General features: G+C 43.8%; 1 protein-coding gene across 2 annotated transcripts in view; it reads left to right on the top strand.

The window, feature by feature from the left end:
• ADCY9 (adenylate cyclase 9) overlaps window positions 1-21,774 on the top strand; it is a 91,883-nt gene that overhangs the window by 38,047 nt on the left and 32,062 nt on the right. The window contains exons 2-4 of one of the 2 annotated variants that reach the window (XM_005492113.4): window positions 10,403-10,575; window positions 15,647-15,751; window positions 20,285-20,502. In XM_005492113.4, coding sequence (XP_005492170.2) covers window positions 10,403-10,575; window positions 15,647-15,751; window positions 20,285-20,502 — 496 coding nt within the window. The remainder of the gene's footprint in view (window positions 1-10,402; window positions 10,576-15,646; window positions 15,752-20,284; window positions 20,503-21,774) is intronic. The other variant, XM_005492114.4, reaches the window with a different exon arrangement.

Genomic DNA, 21,774 nt, shown 5'->3' with positions numbered 1-21,774 from the left:
TTGTGGCTTTGTATAATTGTCCTGTCTAGAGCAGTGGAATTTTTTGTTGAGAAATCCTTATCTGTTCATAGATCTCTGGTTTATAATGCTGCTGTTTAAATAAATTGTTTGAAGTCCTTGCCTTGGAGATATCTCCTGTGCTGTGTTCACATTGCTTGTTTCCCTCCCACAGTAGTTTTAAGTTGGAAATGTTGTTTTTTTTTTATAATAAAAGGAAGTTTTGGAAGTATATTCTACATATCCCAAAGGATTGCTGCGCTCTTTGGGTGATGTGGAATGTCAGAACTTCCCATGTGTGCAAATTCACCAGGGAAACGTGGACAGATCCTGCCCAAAAGCTTGGATGGCAGAGGCCACGCAGAAAACTATTCCCAAAGGTTTGCTCTGTCATCCTGCTGCCTTCCATGGTGCTGCCGGCAGCAGGGATTTCAGGTGTGGGCAGGGATGTGTGTAATGGCTTTGTGTTACAGAGGAGCCCCAGGAGCTGATCTGTGCCCTGTGTTTGGCACTGTGGAGCTGCTGGGCTTGGTTCCGGCCTTGCCTGGCTGGGTTTGGGCTCTGAGGCGCCTTCCTGGCAGTGATGAGGGGGAGAAAAAACTCCAAACCCACATTTGCACCTGAACAAGAAACTGGATAAAAAATATTCTCTGTAATATCTTCAAAAGACTTCACAGTGCTGTGACCTTATAATTTTCCTTGAAGCACAGAGCCCTGAGCTGCCGGAAGTGGCATTTTGTGTGTGTGAAGTGTGTTTGCAGGTGCTTTCCCTCCCTGCAGGCGCACTGACGGGATGAGCTCTGATCCCACACGGGGCAGGGGCTGCTCTGGGGCTGAGGCTCTCGCTCTCCATCCGTGCTCTGGCCCCTCATTCCCACTCCAGCAGTGAAATGCTGCATTCTGAATGGACTGTATCTCTATCAGGTTCAGTCTCTAATTCAATATTATTTCTGTTTCCAGAAATAATTCCTCCATTCTGTGGGAGGAATATAATAATTGAAGTGTTTGGACTCCCCTACAAGTGCCTTGCCCTCATGTGTTTGAGTGACTTGTGCTTTGGCCACCTGCATTGTTCAAACATTTCTGGCTCTCATAGCATGTTTATTCCTTTCCAGGTGTTAAAATTAACACAGAGGGCAAAGGGATTGTCAATAAATGTGAAAAATAATGTCAATAAAATAATAGCAGATGCCTTTTCAGGCGTGGGATTGCATCATGGAATTTGTTTTCGTGACCCAGACTGCAGGAGGGTTTACAGGGTGGCTGAGCAGTGTCAGTAAAAGCCAGACAGTATTTTTACCAGTTAATCCCCAACATCCTAGAGCTGGAATTAGGGCCTCTTTTTAGCTTTAAATGTAGGAACATGATATATCTCCTAGGTTTTGTGAGGGACCCTTAGGACCGAATCTCTTCTCTGCAGCATGTCAGTAAATTTGCTGGACTTCAAGCTTCCCTTGCTCCTGGTAAGACTGCAAAATCCCAGGCTTACCTTTCCTTAAACTTGCTTTTCTGTGCTATTAAGGTGACAAGCTGTGAGCTGAACTGAGGTGAAAAAATGAGTTAAAAACCCAGAGTCAGTGCAGGGAATGGGCTCATCTGCTGTTCACGCTCAGGCCGTGGTCTGAGGCACTTGGGCACCAGCAGAGCTGAAGGTAAATCAGGGCAGTCATAAAGCCCAGTGTAGGAATCAGTCTCTCTTCAGCCTCTTTCATCTGCCAGGAGAGTTAAAATAATAATAATTTATATAAATATATATCTATTTCTGAGCCAGCAGTGGCAGCTGGACCAGTGTGTTTGAGCTGCATGTTTGCCCAGGCTTTTTCTGCTGTGTTTTTCCTTTGGCTGGGTTATTTTATCTCACCCAGGTGAGAAGAAGATAAAAGACACTGAACAAGGATGGATTACCAGCCTGCAACTTCCTTTCTGCAGCTTAGCTAGAAATGGAAATTGTGGGTTTGGGTCCAGGGTTCCCCACTTAAAACTGGCAGATGTTGAATACCAAAATTACACATGTGTTGTTGATCAGCATTTTGCAAACCCGCTGTTGTCTGTTGGAGGATCAAAAGATCAAAAATAAGTATTTTGCTGAACAAAGGAGGCATAAGGAAAAGAGCAGTTTAAAATAATACAGAAGATGCCTCTGGTTTCTCTGGCTCTCTGCAGCTCTTCCTTGGAGATTATGGGGATAGGTTTGGGGCTTTGGCTTTTTGGAGTTTCTTTTGTCTCTCCAGTCTGTAAAGTTCTGTTTCTTATTATCATCATTTCTGCTTTCCAGAGACCTAAGATAGCAAGTTGGCTCAGAAATTCTCTTTCTCATTTTAGCCACAGGAAATGTTGCTCCATACATTGAAAGTGCTTTTTCAGGTAGGCTTGTTTGGAATCTGAGTGCTTTGGGTTCCAGGCTTTGTTTGCCCTGAGCTGGAAGTGGTTTCTGTGGGTTACAGGGTGGGCCTTGCTTCATTGCTTTGCAGGTTAGGGGAAATAAATTCAATTTTTTATATACATTTTTATATCCAGTGTCCTTTTGTGCAGTCCTGCAGTGTGAGTGACACAAAGCCTGCTGGATAAAAGACAGCGGTGTGATTCTGGCTCCCAGCTTTGTCACTGAAATATCTGCAGATAAAGAGCTGCAATTCTCTTAGGGGTATTTTTAGGGCTTTAAAATAGAAAAAAAAATTATTAATTTTTTTTTTTTTTCATGTCATTCTGCACAGCTTTCATCAGAGCAGTCAGATGCATTGTGTTTACCTTTACTGGGGCTTCCCTGACTGTTTTTCAGGAATAGATGTGATGGTGTGGGGTCCTTAGGGTGTATTTGATCTCGAACTGCTGTGTGTGGTGTTACACACGCTGTTGTGCAGGAGGAGTGGAAAATGGTAAGCTGGGTTTATAAGAATTAACATTATTTATATTTATATTTATATTTATATTTATATTTATACGTATATTTATATTTATATTTATATTTATATTTATATTTATATTTATATTTATATTTATATTTATATTTATATTTATACATTCATAATAACCCCAAACATGGGGTTATTATGGGGTTCTAAAAATTAACATAAAACTCTTCATTAATTATGTATGTGTGGGAAATAAATTCATAGAAAATTTTAAAATCTTGACAGAAGGCTCACATAATATACATTTGTATGTAAACTTTGAGATAAATTAACTAAAAAATGCTATAGAATAAGAGACATTGTTGAGAAATAGAACTATAAAAAACTAAAAACTATTATAAAATATATAATACAATCATTCCGTATATATAATAAACACATAAATATATAAAGTATAAAATAAATAATGATATAAAAATAAGATAATATATAAAGAAAAATAATAACATTTAATATATTAAGTAAATATATTAAATATATTTACTTATAAAATATATTAAATATATTATAATAAATAAATATATTATAATAAAAATATATTAAATATATTAAATATATTGAAATAATAATATTTAATATAATAAGTAAAACAATATTTGATATATTAAGATATTTTAATATATAACAATATATAAATAAATATATAATATATTTTAATATATGTATATATTATTATATATTAATATATTAAAATATAATATATTAATATATTATAATATATAATAATATATAAATAAAATATAAAATAAATATATATAAATATATATAGTAATTAGGAAATAGTTGGCTTCTAATTTTAATAGCATGAATGATGACATCTGTATTGTCTCACCCTTCTCATGAGACTAAAAACAGAATAAAATACAGAATAAATACAGATTTGGCAACTGTTGAACTTTAAGAATGAGGGAGAATATTTGCTGCTGGAAATCATGTTTAGATTCAGCTTGGACCCAAAGGATGCTGAAGCTCCTGGAGTGGTGGTTTGTGCTGGATTATTTAATGCATAGACAGTAGGTTAGTGCCTGAAAAATCATTTGGGCTTTGAGAAGGGAAACAACCAAACCAACCAGCACAGAAAAGTGAGATGCCCAAAAAACCTGCAGTTAGAAGTAAATACATCGATGGGATTTTTTTAGTTTCTATTTGCCAGTCATGTTACGTTCCAGAAATCACAGATAATGATTTATTTTACAGAGCAAGTCAGTCTAATGAAATTGTGGAGCAGCACCTTTTATTGGGTGAGGAATCCTCACCATTGGTCTGTGTTTCCTTTCCCTTGAGTGGCAGTGCCTGAATGGCAGTATTTCCTTGATAAAGTGCAAAGATGTCTTTAAAAGGCATGGAGGAAACTTTTTATTGTCTTTGTAAAAAGAGAAAGCAAAAAGCTGATGGATTTCAGCAGAGAAGCACAACCCAGAAATGAGTTTCCATCAGTTCAGAAAGGAGCTCAGACCTGAGATGTGATTAAATGGTTAAAGCATGGAGGCTGCAAGGGAAATGTTGGGAAGTTAAACAGTGAAAGAGCAGCATTAATATAAAACTATTTGGTCCAAGGGGTTGTAATCAATAGAATTTTGATTTTATTACATCAATAGAAGGAATGTTGCTGTCTCCCAGCACAGAGGGCTTTGGACTGGCAGATATTTAATCAGAAAAGGATGCTCACCTGTTAAACTGCCCATACTGCAGCTCAAAAGGTGAGGTGATGCATGCAGGGAGGAACAGGGGTGTATGAGAAAAGTGAGATTATATTTTTATTAAATGAATCCATAAGGCCATGACTGAAATGTTGCCATTGTTTTTAGTGTCTCTTCAAATAAGTGTTGAGAAGGGTTTCAGAAGAATTTGAATTTCCTTACACAGAGACATGAGAAGGGTGAAAATCTTTGATAGAGAAAGAAATTTTCCTGTGTGCTGTCAACAGAGAAGTAAAAAGTTTCAGTTCCAAACAGGTGAAGCATCAAAAATTGAAACTTGAATATTTTGTCCAAGAATTTCTTATCAGTATTTGTGTTAATCCCTCCTTTCCTGTAGGAAAAGACATCCTGTCCATGCATGGAGGGATGTCCTCTCCTAATGTAAAAATCAGATTAGAGTGGATAACAGCAACATCTGACCTGAAGTAGTGAGGATAAATGAGCTGAAAGGAAGGAATAAATGACTGAAATTTAGGCATAAATGACTGAATGAAGGATGTGAAGGATCAGAGCATTTTTCCTCTCCCTTTCCCTGTTTTTCCTGGCAGGTAACTTCCCACACATTACCTGGGCTGCTTTTCTTCTGCAGGCCCTGCTGGGGATGGGGATTCACCCCAGGGCTGCTCTGGGTGTCCCTGGGGATGGCAGGAGGGAGCTGCAGCCTCTCCCTGTGCTCCTAAATCCCCTTTATCACTTCAGGAGGGAGCTGCAGCCTCACCTTGTGCTCCTAAATCCCTTTAGCCCATGACAGGAGGGAGCTGCAGCCTCTCCCTGTGCTCCTGAATCCCCTTTGCTTGTGGCAGGATGGAGCTGCAGCCTCTCCCTGTGCTCCTAAATCCCCTTTATCACTTCAGGATGGAGCTGCAGCCTCTCCCTGTGCTCCTAAATCCCCTTTATCACTTCAGGATGGAGCTGCAGCCTCTCTCTGTGCTCCTAAATCCCCTTTTCCCACTTCAGGATGGAGCTGCAGCCTCTCTCTGTGCTCCTAAATCCCCTTTTCCCACTGCAGGATGGAGCTGCAGCCTCTCCTTGTGCTCCTAAATCCCCTTTATCACTGCAGGATGGAGCTGCAGCCTCACCTTGTGCTCCTGAATCCCCTTTGCTTGTGACAGGAGGGAGCTGCAGCCTCTCCCTGTGCTCCTAAATCCCCTTTATCACTTCAGGATGGAGCTGCAGCCTCACTTTGTGCTCCTAAATCCCTTTAGCCCTTGACAAAAGGGAGCTGCAGCCTCTCCCTGTGCTCCTAAATCCCTTTAGCCCATGATAGGAGGGAGTTGCAGCCTCACTTTGTGCTCCTAAATCCCCTTTTCCCACTTCAGGATGGAGCTGCAGCCTCTCCCTGTGCTCCTGAATCCCCTTAGCTCAGGGCAGGATGGAGCTGCAGCCTCACCTTGTGCTCCTAAATCCCCTTTATCACTGCAGGAGGGAGCTGCAGCCTCACTTTGTGCTCCTAAATCCCCTTTATCACTTCAGGATGGAGCTGCAGCCTCACTTTGTGCTCCTAAATCCCTTTAGCCCTTGACAAAAGGGAGCTGCAGCCTCTCCCTGTGCTCCTAAATCCCCTTTTCTTACTGCAGGAGGGAGCTGCAGCCTCACTTTGTGCTCCTAAATCCCCTTTGCTTGTGACAGGAGGGAGCTGCAGCCTCTCCCTGTTATCCTAAATCCCCTTTTCCCACTTCAGGATGGAGCTGCAGCCTCACTTTGTGTTCCTAAATCCCCTTAGCTCAGGGCAGGATGGAGCTGCAGCCTCTCCCTGTGCTCCTAAATCCCCTTTATCACTTCAGGAAGGAGCTGCAGCCTCACCTTGTGCTCCTAAATCCCCTTTTCCCACTGCAGGATGGAGCTGCAGCCTCTCCCTGTGTTCCTAAATCCCTTTAGCCCATGACAGGATGGAGCTGCAGCCTCTCCCTGTGCTCCTGAACCCCCTCTGCTCGCAGCCTCTGGCTTTTCTCACGCCACCACAACCTGGGGGAAGCCTGGGATGTTTATACCCAGCCTTATTTATAATAACTCCCGTTTATTTTTGTGCAGACGGAAAAGAATTTGTGTGTGAGCACACGCATCTGATTTTTTTGTTGTTCTTTGCAGTGGTTTTTAGTGGTTGGGGTGGGTTTGGTGTTTTTGTAAGCTCAGAGAAATGCCAGGGATCAAAGCAAGGCAATGTGAAGGAAGGAGCCAAGTACAGAGACTCACTAATGCTTCTGAAATTCCACAGCAGTAGCACTAAGAAAGCCACAGCCGTTCTATGAAGATCTCATCTGTTATTATTTTGTCAAAAATACACTTTGCAAACACTGCCATGTCAATATTCAAAGTAGATGACTTCAAGCAATAAGTGTTTTGGCTCAGTGTGCCGGAGCTGTTATTCTTTATAATGCTTGCAGGATCTCAGACCTTGAAGAGCAGTGAAAGGAGTGGTTTGTGTTCCTCAGAGAAACTCCAGAGAGCTCAGTTTTTTTTCCCAGGGCAGAAAATATTACTGTGTTCAGTTGGTTTATTGGGGTTGTTGTAGCCTGTTCCCTGTCTTTGCTTCCAAGAACCACCTCTGGAAAAAGCAGAATTGCAGGTTAAAGCTTGCCAGAGGACAGATTTGCTATCAGGCCCTTTGAGGTTGTGCTTCAGCATTTATTTTGGATAAATTTTGGGGAAGGAAGTGAGTACAAGATTGATCTTGGCCTTTATAAATAGCACTCCAAGCACCTCATATCATTTTCTGCATTGCCATGTCTTGAGTTACTTGGTTGCGCAGCAACACAGACCAAAAATTGCATTTTCACATAAAATAGCAGCTCCTCTATTTATTCATTCCTTATTGTCATGTTCCTTAATTGATTTAAAGGTGCTGCTGTGCATGTTTGTTACTCCCTGCACTGCTCGTGTGGAAAATGACAGTGCTGGTTGTACCAATTCCCTGGAAATGTCAAAGGAGGATGAACAGTTCTCAAATGATGCATTTTAGTTACACCAGTACAGTTCTACTCAATTAATGACCCTTTTTCTACCCAAATATTTCAGCCTCAGCCTGGGAGGTGCTTTGTGAGGTGTCACAGAGTTCCAAGGGACACTGAGGCAAATGGAGTTTTCCCATCATAGGGATTTAATAACAAACAAGTATCAGCTAAACCATGTTAGCAAAGTTTTGTAAAGATGAAAGATTCTTACACCTCTCCTTTTGCAAAACTTTACAAAAATCACCTTTTTCTCCTGTTGGCTCCACACAAAACACATGCAGGATATTGGTTTTTCTCTTTCTGTCCCAATTTAAATTCCCCCTTTTGAGTAACACTCCTTGTGCAGGGATATGGTGGGGCTGGGAGCTCGAGGAGGGAATACAGAGATTTTTTGAGTCTTTAGTGCCAACAACCCAGCATTTTAGCCACATTTAAAGCCTGGAGGACAGGGTGGCTGCTCTTGATGTGCTGAGGGCTGGTGGGGTTGGCAGGGATGGAGAGGACAAGGTGGGCAGTGGGGTCAAGGAGCTGATGCTTCAGGCTGGGATTCTGCTCTCCCAAATCCATTTGCAGTGTCTGGTGTGTTGTAACCTTTCCTCCTTTTCCTCCTTTTCCTCCTTTTCCTCCTTTTCCTCCTTTCCCTCATTTTCCTTCTTTTCCTCCTTTTCTTCCTTTCCTCCTTTTCCTCCTTTTCCTCCTTTTCCTCCTTTTCCTCCTTTTCCTCCTTTTCCTTCTTTTCCTTCTTTTCCTCTTTTTCCTCCTTTTCCTCCTTTTCCTCCTTTTCCTCCTTTTCCTCCTTTTCCTTCCTTTTCTACCTTTCCTCCTTTTCCTTCTTTTCCTCCTTTTCCTCCTTTTCTTCCTTTTCCTTCTTTTCCTCCTTTTCCTCCTTTTCCTTCCTTTTCTTCCTTTTCTTCTTTTCCTCCTTTTCCTCCTTTCCCTCCTTTCCCTCCTTTTCCTTCTTTTCCTCCTTTTCCTCAGTGTGGAGCTCAAACTGGAGATAATTTTCCTGCATGCAACAAGATTGACAAAATAATTTTCCTGCACGGCGCAGTAAGACATGAAAAGTGCCTTTTCTAAAGTACAATAAACAAAGAAAAGATGTTTGTGTAGGAAAAAAAATTGGAGGAATAATAGGAGCAGGGAAATTGCTCCTGTTGCTTTAAGGTAGCTTTTAAAAATAGGAATAGTCAGTTAATGCTCCAGCCTTTTCCACAGTAAACATATAATTGTGAGCTGATTGTGGTGAATTCCTAAACAACAGCCCCCATCAGCAGAAGTCTGAAAGAAAGAACTCGACATCTGGAAGCCAGCAGCAGTCAGGATTTTATTAAGCAGCACTGCCAAATAAAATCTGAGCGCTGCTATAAATGATATAAAAATAAAGATTGGCTATGGTGTAACATCTCGAGATGCCAGCAAGTGTGCCTGGCTTTGGAGCTCTGGGAGCAGCAGAGCTTTCCCAGCAGCTTTGGAGCCTGAGGGGGACATGGTGGGTAGGGATGTGGCTTTCTGTGCTGCTTGTCATGTTCAGGAATAAAGAGAGAAACTGCAAAATTGCTCTCAGTGTGCCTGAGTTATTTTTATTGGAAAGGTTTTGGCCACGTTCAGTCTGTGTTGTGTACTACAGAGCTAAAGCAGGGTTTATGGAATATGATTTTCTGTCTGTGAAGGAGGTTATGAGAGAGTGACCTTACCACAGGGAGCAGAACCTGCCCTCTTCCTCAGGCTGCAGCTTGACACATCCATTTCCAGTGCTCAGCCTGTGCATGGAGCCAATGAGTGAATGGGTGATGGCTGTGCCAGCCCTGCCTGGCTCTCAGGGTGAGGGAGATGGGAGCCAGCAGCCATCCCATGCCTGGGGCAGCATCCCCTGGGAATGTGGCCTCTGGCAGCACAGAAAAAGGAACATTTTCCCCTTGTGCACACTCCCTTTGGGGGACATTGGTGCCCCTCCGTGCTGAGCAGGACATTGCCCATCCAGTGGAATCAAATGAGACTTTCTGTGAATTCAGAACGCTGTGATTAAGAGCTCCTTCTCAGCCTTTGTGTCTAGAAATAGCCCAGAACACCACAGCACAAAGTTCAAGGATGTAAAAGAAGTGCTATGTTAAATGAAATTCCGATCTTTCATTTTTTGAGCAGGTTTTTGATACAGCTCAGCTTGATACAACCTGCTATTTACCAGCCTGGCCTTTAATATTGGATCTGCTTTCCAATTATGCTTCAATTCATACACCAGTTGCAGAGGGCGTGTGTGGGTGTACGTGCGAGAGAGGGAGATTGATTTTGTTCTTTAAAAATGTGAAGTCTGCACTAACTATGAAAACCCATCAGAATTTCTAGCACTTAAATGCCATTTCCTTTCTCAATGTGCTACCAGCACTAAGTAATGTTCACGACATCTCTCTGGCAAGTGAAGGAGTACATGCTGCTTTTGCAGAAGTAGAATATTAATACAGATATCAGTGAAAACCAGGCTGCAGCTCCTTTCCAGAAGTAAAGAGTTAAAGTGAAAGCTCAAATTATGACTTAAATGCAAATACATTAGGTCTTAGCTGTGTTTTTCAGAAATACATGAGTAAAAATGGAATAAAGAGAGCACACGTTGCTGTGTGTCGGAGTCACCTCGTGTGTCTGGAACAGCAGATTTGGGGAACCTTTGTGCCACCACTTTGCACAGAGCATATTTGAATTCCTGGTTGTTTTTCCCAGCCAGTGTCTTTTCTGTGTGCTGTATTCCTGAATCTTGGCAGTGCTTTGGTGGTCACTGTGTCCGAGAAGCCCTCAGGAGTGTTCTCTCTGCCTTTCTGTAGCTCTGACTGGTCATTTCTGTTTCCTATAGGTTTAAAGACCTATCTGATCTCGGGCCAGAAGGTGAAGGAGCCCCAGTGCAGCTGTTCCCAAGCTTTGCTTCCTGGCTTGGAGCCTGCAGACGGAGCCAGGACTCCGGGGACGTCGGCAGCCGACAGCTCCAGCGACCCCTCCAAGACAACCAAACAGGTGGAGAAGCCCAAGGTGAGCTGTCCTCTCAAAGCAGGGCTGGGGAAACCTTCTGGGCTTGTTTATGCACTGCTTTACATATTTACATATGTATGGGTGTGTGTGCATAGAGTGACAAAACAGAGTTTGAGGGAGGAAAAATGTACCGAGTTAAATGGCTCGCTCCCCGCTTGGCAAACAATCCCTAAAATAAGGTGGTTTCACATAAATATTTCTATTTGTATTTCAGTTCTGAGAGGTCAGTGATGCTTTTTAAATGGTCTGGATTTTACAGAGGGGAAAGTATATGATTTATGCAGCTGCTGTAACTTCTGGGATTTTCTGCTTTTGCTGCTTCTGCTGTTCCTCTGCCGTGAAGGTCATGTACCTGTGAACCTTGCCATGAGTATTCAACAGACATCCCTGCAGAGGATAATTGGATTGGTTTTGTGATGGGAGAAAATGCTCTGGTGGGTTGGGAGATTGGTTTATCTGCTTGCTCTAGAAACCTATATCTGGAGCTGAGGGCAATGATTTGTATGGATTCAGCTTGGAGGAATGATGACACTTTGTTATGTTCACACCTCTCACAAGATCTCTTGACAAGGAAATCTGTGAAACAATGTGTATTGCTTCAGAGCTTTGCTGTTACTCTCCATCTTCCATCTCAGAGCAGATTTCCCAAACAACAGATGTCTATTCTCTCTTTTCATTTGTGCTAAGAATTCCTTCTCCTGGGCTGCCTGAGGTGGGCACAGATGTCAGAGCCAGGGGTGGCCATCTGCAGGTCCCTGTCCTTGCACTTCAGTGTGGCCACTCCTGACTGCATCTCTTCAATTCAGGTTTGACACCCAGCTGACAGAGTTGATGTGGGGATAATGGATAATTTTCATGCTACTTCATTTTTACTGCTTCTCATTTTTTTCTGGATTGGGACAGCATGAGTAGGGCACCTTTACCCTGCCTCTGCTCCCAGTTTTAAGATTTGAAGTAAAAACACTGGATTGCAGGTGAGATCAGCTGGAGGGCTGACCCAGAGAAATGGTGCAAAGTGGAGTGAGCTCCTTAGAGCAGGCTTAAACAGCTCCTTAGGCCAGGCTGTTTAACCACAGAGGGGGCTGTAGCCATCTTTATCCTCCCCAGAATGTGCTCTGGGTGTGCTTTGACAGCATCCAAGTTACGGGTGATATGTTGCTTTTCCTTTTCCTGTGTAAGAAGGAATATATGTGGCATCCTACTGGCACCAGCTTTCCAGCTCCTTCTTGCTTTTCAGTGAAGGCAAAGGCAAATGAGGCAGGAAAATACATCTTAGAGCTGAGGGGAGCTGTGCAGATAAAGCTGTGAGTGCTGCCCAGGCTGTGGTCCTGCAGAGCTCCAGGTGTGGCAGTGACAGAAACTCCTTCATTTCAAGCAGTGGAGGAAGAGGAATGTGCCAAGTGGAGCAGGATTGCTGAGCTGCCAGTGAGGAGCAGAAGGGAGAAAGGAGGGATGAAGCCAAGCAGTGAAGCTGCTGTTCTGAGAGACAGCGAGGATGCCTTGGGAATGTCAGACAGCAGAGGAGGCTGTGACTGAGGATTAAACTGCACTGGAGGATGGGACTGACCCCCCTGCAGCTGAGGCTTGGTAACTTTGTTGTGTACAGACTTGGGCTGGTGTTTGTTAAAATGATCTGGGTGCAAAATGGAGTCTGTGGTTAAGGATCAGCTCTGAAATGGGGGGTGATTTCCCTTGCACCACTCTTCCTGAGCAGCTGGGTTGTGATGTGGAACATGCTGCTGCCCCACCACACTTTGTCCCTGGTGTTCTGTTCTGGGACTATTGCTGGGTTAATTTAGAATATCCTGAGTGGAAGGGATTCACAAGGATCATTGCAGTCCACCTCCTGGCTCTTGAGATGTTTCATTGCTGAGTGAAAGTCTGTAGAGTGCAAAAATATCAGCATGAGTGAGATAGAGAAACTAAAAGAAGCTGCTCAGAAGAGCATTTCAGACAAGTGCCAGCCCAGATCCAGCTGCCTTGGCTGCCCTGTTGTGCTCCAGCTACTGCAGAGTTTGTGTCTGGAGGTGCCTGGTTTTACTCACCCCCTCAGCACTGCAGCTCTGGCCAGGGATTCCCTGAGGGCCTCCCAGCTGTGGCTGCTGAGCCTGCCTTGCCCCAGGGCTCTGGTGCTGCTGGGTGAGCCCAGGTTTCCCTGGGACTGTGTGACCCTGCCTACAGCCTGGTCTGAGCCTGGAGAGGCAGCACAGCATGTGGAGCATCCCTGCCTCTCCAGCACAGCCAGCTCCAGGGATTCCTGACTGCACAGCACGCTCTGGATGTGCACCAGCCTTCTCTGTGCTGGGGACAATCACACAATCGTGGCTTGGTTTAGGTCCTTCCAACCTTAAAGCCCATCTGGTTCCACCTTCCACTATCCCAGGTTGCTCCAAGCCCCCTCCTGGCTTTGGACACTTCCAGGGATGGAGCAGCCACCACCTCACTGAGCAAACCTGTGCCAGTATTTCACCACTCCCATTGTAAAAAATTTCTTCATTGTGTTGAATTTAAATTTCCTCTCTTTTGCTTTAAATATATATGTATGCTAAAAAACCCCCACAAGGTATGACTGCAGTTTGATCAGAGATCATGCACAATTTTTGAAAAGGAGTGGGTTTCTTTTTTACAGCTTTTGGGCTTTTCGTGAGGGTTTTTTTTAAAGCCTGCAGCTTGCTGGTAGGGTCTGGAGATAATCATTTGCAAAAGAATCATGACTTACATGCCGACTGTTTTAAATACAAAGCTGGAAATGGTGTCAGTGTAGGAGGAGATGACTCCAGCTCTGCAAAAGAGACTTAAGTAGGAGAGGCAAAATTACAGGCGAGTTGAAATATTTTTATTTTAAAGGGAATAAGTGGCTATATTGGATGCAAGGGATGACTTTCACATTTTGGGCTTAAAAGGATGTTCTAGAGGACAAGATCTGTAAAGGAAAGTCAGGAGGGAGAATGCAACAGTAATTGATCCATGAAAGGAATTGTATTTCCTCCTCTGGTGTATCTGTAGTTCATTTAACTGCAAACCTTGTTGCAGTTTGAATGTCAATAAAATGTGTTTACATTACTGAAATGGTGAACACAGAGGGTAAGAACTCTGAGTAAATCTATAATAGCAGGTGGGTTTTTGAATGAAAACACTCTACCCTGCTTAAGTGGTTTTGGTGTCAGTTTATCTTCCCTATCATCTTTTATGACATGCCTCACTTGACAGGGAATCATAAGCTGTTGTAAAAATGTTTTAATGATTGCTTGGTATGAAAACAGAAAGTCCTTTGCTTGTCTTAGTGTTTGCTGGCAGTGCATTAATGTTTTATTCATGGCACTGAGGTCACAGCGCACAGCCTGTGAGTGCCTGCCATAGAGAGGGAAGTTAATGATGTTGACTTGAACACATGGGGAAAGTCAGAGGAACTTCTGCCTCTTCTCAAAGGTCAGGCTGCTTTTCCAAGCCCTTTGTCTTCTGGCTTCACCCTGGGAGCTGAGTGTTGGAGGTGGTCTTGCTAATTTATTAGCAGGATCAAACAGGGAGTGGTTTCTTCAATTTTTGTTATTTGTGTTTTGTCACCATTACCTGACTTTTGCCATGAATAAATCTAAATCTAACTCCTAGAGGGTTAGTAAGGCTTGGTAGCTCACTGCTGATTTATTTTTTAGTCCATCTAGCAATGCCTTCCACCAAGTGGCCAAGACATTTGTGATAGTTACTCAGAGATTATTTTTAAGCAAAACCATTTGAGAACCAACTCCACAGTTTCTTCAGCTGTGTTGGTATTTGTTCAGACTGCACAGGTTCAGAACTGGATGTAAATTGTTTATCTCATGCCAGCTTAGGAAGCTCAGAGTAATTTCAGTGGCCAGCCTGGACTGTGTCCTGAGGAACAGCAGGCAGGATGATGTGCTGGCTGCTGAGGAGGCTCCAGGTCCTACATGAAATCCTTTGAGAGGCATTGGTGAGTGGGTAGATGGCACAGGGAGAGTGGGCTGGGAGAAACATCTGAAAATTAAACAAGCTGGGTGTTTCCAGGTGGTACATCAAAGGTGGAAAAGGAGCATTAGGTGAAAAGTTAGTCCTGAAAAGACTCAGCATGCTGGTCTCTGAAATGGGGAGTGAACCTGGAGGCAGAAGTTGTGGGTTTGGACTAGAGAGGCTTGAATGTGTCCAGAACAAAGAGATGTTGAGTTTGGGACAAAAGGCTCAAGTTCTTGCTGGAAAACTTGCTGTGGTGTTTAGTAGCAGACTTTGGTGAGCCTGGTCACCCTGGACATCTCCAGAGCCAGGAGGGCTCAGGCTCAGGGTCCCTCTGAGCAGGATCCTGCCTCAACTCTGCCTGCCCTGGAGAAGAGAGTGAAGAACTTGAAGATACAATTCCAGACTTAATTCCCCTAAAGAAGATTGCATTTTAACTTGAAGGAATTAGCTTGTTTTAAGAGCTCAAATGCAGCATTTAAAGTTTCTTCCAAAATGCACAACCTGAAACTGGTACAAATGCTGATGGTTTTGCTTTCCTTGTTCCCTGTGACATTTGCTGGGTGTTTGGCTCCAATAGCCTGAGCTCTCCTCCCCTGTCTTATGGCTCTGTATGAAAAAGCAAATTTGCCTTTATTCATTTCAGATTTGTTGCTTTCCATTTCCCTGGACTGTTCATAATGCATCATGGTGTTTCATGTTTTTTCTGGATTTTGCTGCATTTTGTGCTGTCTTGTCTCCTAATGGCATTTAGATCCCTTCACAGGCAGGTTTCACCCAGGGAAATTGCACTTCTCCTGCTAAAGAGTGTTTCATTCCTCTTGGGGAAGTCCTTTGCCTGTGCACAGTGATTACAGTGTATCTGTGATCTTACACTAGTGAAGCTTTCCTGGATTAGATTTAACTTCAGCAAACAGCAAATCTGTGATTTATTTTTGAAATGGTGCATTCTGTTCCAGTCAAATTTTGCTCCCTGCCTCCCATTCTGTAGCTTTGTTTATCTTTGAACCGTGCTGCAAGTATACAAGTGGACTGAATTACGAATTGCATCATCCTACAAGGACACCAGAACATTCCTGGCTAAAATTCTTTTGTCTCATTTCAGCCTTGCCCTTCATGTAGTACCACCCTTGCTCCCCACTGCGATGTCAGCATAGATGAAGGAGCTATCCAAAATGGTTGTCAGGATGAGCATAAAAACAGTACAAAGGTAATTGAAGTATTTCTCACTTCCCTTTCCCCCTTATTTTTCTGCTTCCCCCAGCTTTCTTATTTTTGCACCACTATTCCTTTATCTAAGCTCTTAAGCAGCAGAACTGATTCTGATTTTTTTGTGTTCAGAAATTTAGTTGAGTCTCCCTGCCCCAATTTTCAAAATTTTAGTAATTTTGTGAGCTCAGCTTGATTCTGAGAAGGACCTGAAATTAGGATTCTTTAACCTATGCTGATGGTGCCCAAAGAGGGAGGCCCAAGGAGCACTCCCACACTCTCCATGCTCACAGGCTGGGTCACCTCACACAAGTTCTGTGTCTCTCCAGCATCTCCTGCATCACCACTCTAAGACAAGGTTGTTCCTGTTCACACACAGAATTCACAACTTTCTGTCACTTTGCATCCTTTCCTGACCTGCAGAAACAGCCTCTCTCATATTCCTCATGCTGCTGCCACACTTGTTTCCTTGCCTGTTGCTTTGATATTCTCACAAAAGCCACCTAATTCCTGTGCCATGCCAGACACTGCCTGTTTGTTGTCCTGTTTGTGGCCTTTGCAGCCTCTCTGCTCTGCCTGTTCCCTCTCACTCCTCCCTGAATGTTCAGCTAAATGCAGACTGAGGACCAGTGCTCATTACCTGGTTGTTACATATTCAAATAAATAGAACATTTTCCCTCCTTGGGGAGAATCACTTCACAGACACGCTCTGACACAGTGAGCTTGTTCTTCATGTCTGTCTTACAGCTCTTCTCACCAGTAAAGCAGATTGAAAACCTTGCCAGTGCTGAGCCACTGCATTAATGTGTGTTTGTCCCTCTCTGTACCTGACATGTTGTCTCATGCTGATGTTAGCTCAGGAGCAGGGCCTGCCTCACTGGGCTGGAGGGGTGTGTTACACAGCAGCTCTGTGCCAGAGTTCCAGGAAACAGCCTAAGAAGAGAATAAAACCGTGATCCCTTGAGCCCTGAGGGAGGTGTCAGCAGGGACTTGTCTCAAACCAGCTGGAGATCTCTAAGCCAGAGAACATGTGGGAGATCTGCCTGGGCTGCCAAGATGGCAGGCAGGAGATGCTTCTTCCCCAGGTGGCCTCTGCCCACCTGCAGGGATCTCCAAGAACCAGCTGAGGAGGGATTGACTGTCCTTAGGTGCCAACTGCCTGCTTGAAATTGCTTCCTACTGTACCTGCTTCATGTGTGTGAATCAGCAAATCATCTGCCCTTCCTTGGAGGAGATTTCTGTACAGAGTTGAGGAAGAGCTCTGTAATTGCACTGGAGGAATTCCAGTGGAGCCCAAGTCTCACTCCTTGGGTTTGGTTTGGTTTTTGCTCAGCCCAAAATGGGAGCTGTGTCATGGCTGTCAGTGAGTCTGGGATGCCTGTTCAGCTGAAAGCTCAGAGAACAGCCACATGCACAGAGCTGCTGTGGCATTTGGTTCCCAAGCCTTCCTTGCAGCCTCAGCTCTCTTGGGAAGCAGAGACGGAAGCTCCCTCTGCCCATCTCTGTTCCCTTCCCACAGCCCGTGCTGCACTCCAGTCCCTCTCTTTGGGAATGTTAATGATGTTTAATCATATCCTTGGACTTGTAAGCCTCTGGAGCTTCCTTGTCTCCTGCTGAGAGGAAACTCCACACAAGCCTCCAAGTTCTCAGGGAAACCCTACAGCCTGTTCCTTCAGAAGTCTCAGTAATGTTGGAGCTAACAACATTTAATAAATAGGGATTTTCTCCCACACAAACAGTTTCATACTCTAATCCCTGCCTGTAAAGATTAACAGAGCACAGAGAAACCTTGAGCTGACTGAAGGGAAGAATTTTCTTGGGGATTTGAGCCTTTGCCAAGAAGCTAAAGAGAAAGTCCATGCTGACCTTCTTTGAAAGAGAGAAAATTTAACTGCATTTTTCAAATGATCTTGAGGAACAGCAGGGAAAGCAGACAGTGCCTAGGAGTCCAGATCTTTTGTTTGAGCTGATTATGGCAAAAACTGAGTTCTTGGTTTCTGCTTTTCAAGTAACAAGTGGCTGCAGTGGTGAGGAAGAGGAGAAAGATTATTTCACAGGGGGAAAAAAATATTAACTATGACTTTCAGTTTTTCTTTAGGCCTCAGGTTGTTCTGGGAGATGCTCTAAGCAAATACAAACTTTAGCATAAGTTAAGAAAAACCAACCCACCAAGCAATGAAGGCTCTCACTAAGAGCTGGTTGGTCAGTTGATTTGGTTTCCCTTTGCTGTCCTTCTCACCCCAAAACCAGAGGGGTTTGCCCTGGTGTGACAGCGTTCACAGGGGCCTGAGGGCGAGGGAAGAGATGAGGATCTGACTCCATGTTTCAGAAGGCTGGATTTATTATTTTATTATATATATTATATTAAACTATACTAAAAGAATAGAAGAAAGGATTTCATCAGAAGGCTGGCTAAGAATAGAAAAAGAAAGAATGATAAAGGCTTGGGTCTTGGACAAAAAGTCCGATCCAGCTGACTGTGATTGGCCATTAATTAAAAACAATGACATGAGCCCAATCATAGATGCACCTGTTGCATTCCACAGCAGCAGATAATCAATGTTTACATTTTGTTCCTGAGGCCTCTCAGCTTCTCAGGAGAAAAAATCTTAAGGAAAGGGTTTTTCAGAAAATACCATGGCTACAGGCTGGCTCTGCAGGGTGCTCCATAGCCCTGTTCCCCCTGGGCAGCCTGGATAACCTGGCAGAGGTGTAGGAGCACTTGCTCAGGAGCTGCTCGGTGTCTTCTCTTAGAAAAGAACCTGGTGACATTTTATGTGAGAAATCCTTGTGCCTCTCCCTTCCAAGAGTGTCCCTGTGTCCCCTGGTGTGCCCCTGCTGGGATCTGTGGCTGCAATCCCCTTTCCCTTCTGCTGATTCTGGTCTGCAGCAAAGCATTGGCAGCACCCCAAGGAAACCACCCCATTTCCTATTCCTTCCTCAGCTGCTGTCACTGTGCTGGGAGCACCTGCAAGCTGCCAGAGCAACTGCTGTGAGGGCTGGAAGGGCCCAGACTGGGCCTCCTTCCATCTCCTGGCTCCCAGCACGTGGCTCTGGGGCTCCCACAGGCCGGGGCAGCCCGCAGGGTGGGGATCCCCATTCCCCCGGGAGGGAGGAGGAAGGGCAAGCACAGCCCACCTCCCTCCTGCTTTTCCTGCAGCACAACCCACCTCCCTCCTGCTTTTCCTGCAGCTCCAGGGAGCCATTCCAACACACCTTGTTGTGCCTTCAGCTCTGGAGGTGCTGGCTGTGACAGGAGCCAAGGCCAAGGGCTTCCTGACCCTCCCCTGCACAGGGTTCTCCTGCTGCCCCCTCAATCTTCTCTCTACCCTGGCTCTGTCTGAACCTTTCCCTTCACCTCTCTCTGTTCATGTGCCTCCTTTGCTTCACAGGACACATCACACAAGGAAATGGAACTGATTTTGCATGGGCAGCCAGAAAGAAGATATTTTTTAACTTTAACTAAGTTGATTTTACAATGTCAGTAACATATTTCAGCACGTGGTTGGCGTGGTGATGATATTTATGGTATTTATTTATGGTCACTGTGGTGGCATCTAAGAATAGTCTTCTGGAGGAGCTTGTCACTTCTGTACAAGCAGGAATGGAGAAACTTCTGTCATGAGTGGGCTTCAGGATGAGGATAAATGCTACATGAGAAGTGATAAAATATGGAGGGGGGGAGATGAACACTCAAATATGCCAAGTTTGTTCTATGTTTGCATTTGAAAATGATCCTGACTAACTGCAGTTCATTTTCATTCTAACCACACTTAGCTGTCTAATTCTTTTGGAATTGCTTCAGTACATATTGGTCTAGGTCAAACAAAATGCAAAAGAGGGAACTTCAGGCTCCACGAAAATAGAATTATTTTTGTTTAAAAGTAATTTGTGCTCTCCAATGACAGCAGAATTGGTGATACCGTGTACCTGAGCCATGTCAAAATTAAAGCTGTCTTAACTAACACAAAGGTAAAACAAAACCAGTAAAAAGAAGTGTATCTTAGAGAAGGAGATGTAGTTTAATTTGCAGGAGGTTTTGTTGCAGGATGAGATGCAGGGGTTTTTGTTGTAGGATGAGATGTAGAAAAGGGCTGATCCCACAGGTGGGGGAGAGGGGGAACCTCTGGGAAAGCAGCAGGCCCGTGGTGGTCAGGGGCAGCATCAGCAAGGGCTGGCAGAGTGAGCTGTCTCATGGCCCAGGGAGAGTCAGCACAAATTAAATGTGCATTTAAAATCTTTCTAGAAGAATCTTACCCATAAAATGAGTGAATGAAATTTGGGCTTGTGGTTGGTTGTCATTGAATGGGTGAAAATGTGCTTTATTTTCTGCTCCTTGCAGAGCTGGTTGGTAGAAAGCACCAAGGTGGCACCTGAGGAGGCACATGGGAGGTGTGGGAGGTACAAGGCCAGGAAATGTGGATGGTTCAGGGCAGGGTGCTGAGGGCAGAGCCCCTCTCAGTTTTTGTCCTTGCAACCTCTCCTGTCCATTTTTCTGACATTCCCTGGGTGTGTTTTGCTCTCTGCTGTCCAGGCTCCAGGAGGACACAGCCCAAAGACGCAGAATGGACTTCTGAGTCCTCCCCAGGAGGAGAAGCTGAGCAACAGCCAAACCTCTCTGTATGAGATGCTGCAGGAGAAGGGGCGCTGGGGCGGCGTCAGCCTCGACCAGTCAGCTCTGCTCCCCCTGAGGTTCAAAAACATCCGGGAAAAAACAGATGCCCACTTTGTGGATGTGATTAAAGAAGACAGGTAAGGAGAATGGAGCTGTGCAATGGGAAACCCTGTAAAGGTGAGAAGGCAGCTCTGAGTCCCATATCTTGAGTATTTGTGTGCTTTTTTCTGATTTCAGTAATTGTCGACATACAACACGTTGTGTTTTCTGATTTTAGTCTTTATTCTGCTTAAACTACAAGAGAAACTTGATGTCAGAAACTTTCTGTTTAAAATAAGTTAAACCAGTTTTTCATTGCTTCCAGGGTGAACAGTCCTGCTGTCAGTCCTCCTTCAGCTGAGTCTTTGAAGGGGAAATTGCTCTTTAAATCACTTGTCACAAAGCTGAGCTCCATTTTATAACCCAAAGTCCCCTTAATGCATTTAGTGTGTACCTTCCTCTGCAGTTTAGGGTGTAACATAAAATCTGAACCACAAAACTCACATTTTTTTATAATAAAAGAAGAATCTGTGATAACATGTTACTAATGAAATCCTACTGAGCTTGAAAGCAGAATTAATAGCAATGAATTCTCATGAACTTACTGTCTAGTAAAGTTAATATTGTAAGTTAAATATCTAAAGTGTTGTACATCTATTGATATACAATATCTAAAGTTAGATATTGTAAAATGTGTTTCTCTCTGTTTCAAACAAAAAGGCTTATTTTGGGCAGAGAAAATATTCTTCAAAATTCAGAAATGTGGGATTTTTATCAACACACATCCATATCTCCATTATGGCAAGGACTTGACTGGAGCAGTTAAACAGATAATTGGAGTTTGTTATTATTTATTTTTATTTTGATTTCATTGCTTCCATTCAGATTGAGAATATTTTGTCTAAATATCCTTGAAACTGTGTTCTCCTGTGGACTCAGCTGCTTGGAGCAGGGACACCATCACCTGTATGGAAACATGACTTAGGCAGGGAGAAGTAGAAGGAGGGACAGATCCCTCTCCAGTCTCTTACCTAGATTTTGTCAGTTTACCTTTATCCTGTTGCCACTTGAGTCAAAATTTAGGCTTCTTTATTGTTTTTCTCAGTGTGTGGTCTGTCATTAGTGGCTGAGAATGGAGATTTACCTGATATTTCCAAATATTAGAAAATAGATGAATTGGGAATGTCCAGGTGTTGGCAGAAATCAGCCAGAACAAATAAGAATATTTTTTTAAATGAAAGCAGCACTCTGCAAACTGTAAGTAATAGAAGTAGCTTAATTTATGCAGTTGGTCTGCTGAAGATACCTCACTCAAGTTCTTGTGTTCTGGTGCTTTCCTCCTCCACTCCCAAAATGGGTAATTTTTTCTG

The sequence above is a fragment of the Zonotrichia albicollis genome, chromosome 16, assembly GCF_047830755.1.
Source record: "Zonotrichia albicollis isolate bZonAlb1 chromosome 16, bZonAlb1.hap1, whole genome shotgun sequence".
In the NCBI taxonomy this organism is placed as follows: Eukaryota; Metazoa; Chordata; class Aves; order Passeriformes; family Passerellidae; genus Zonotrichia; species Zonotrichia albicollis.
This window is presented reverse-complemented; position numbering and strand designations above follow the sequence as displayed.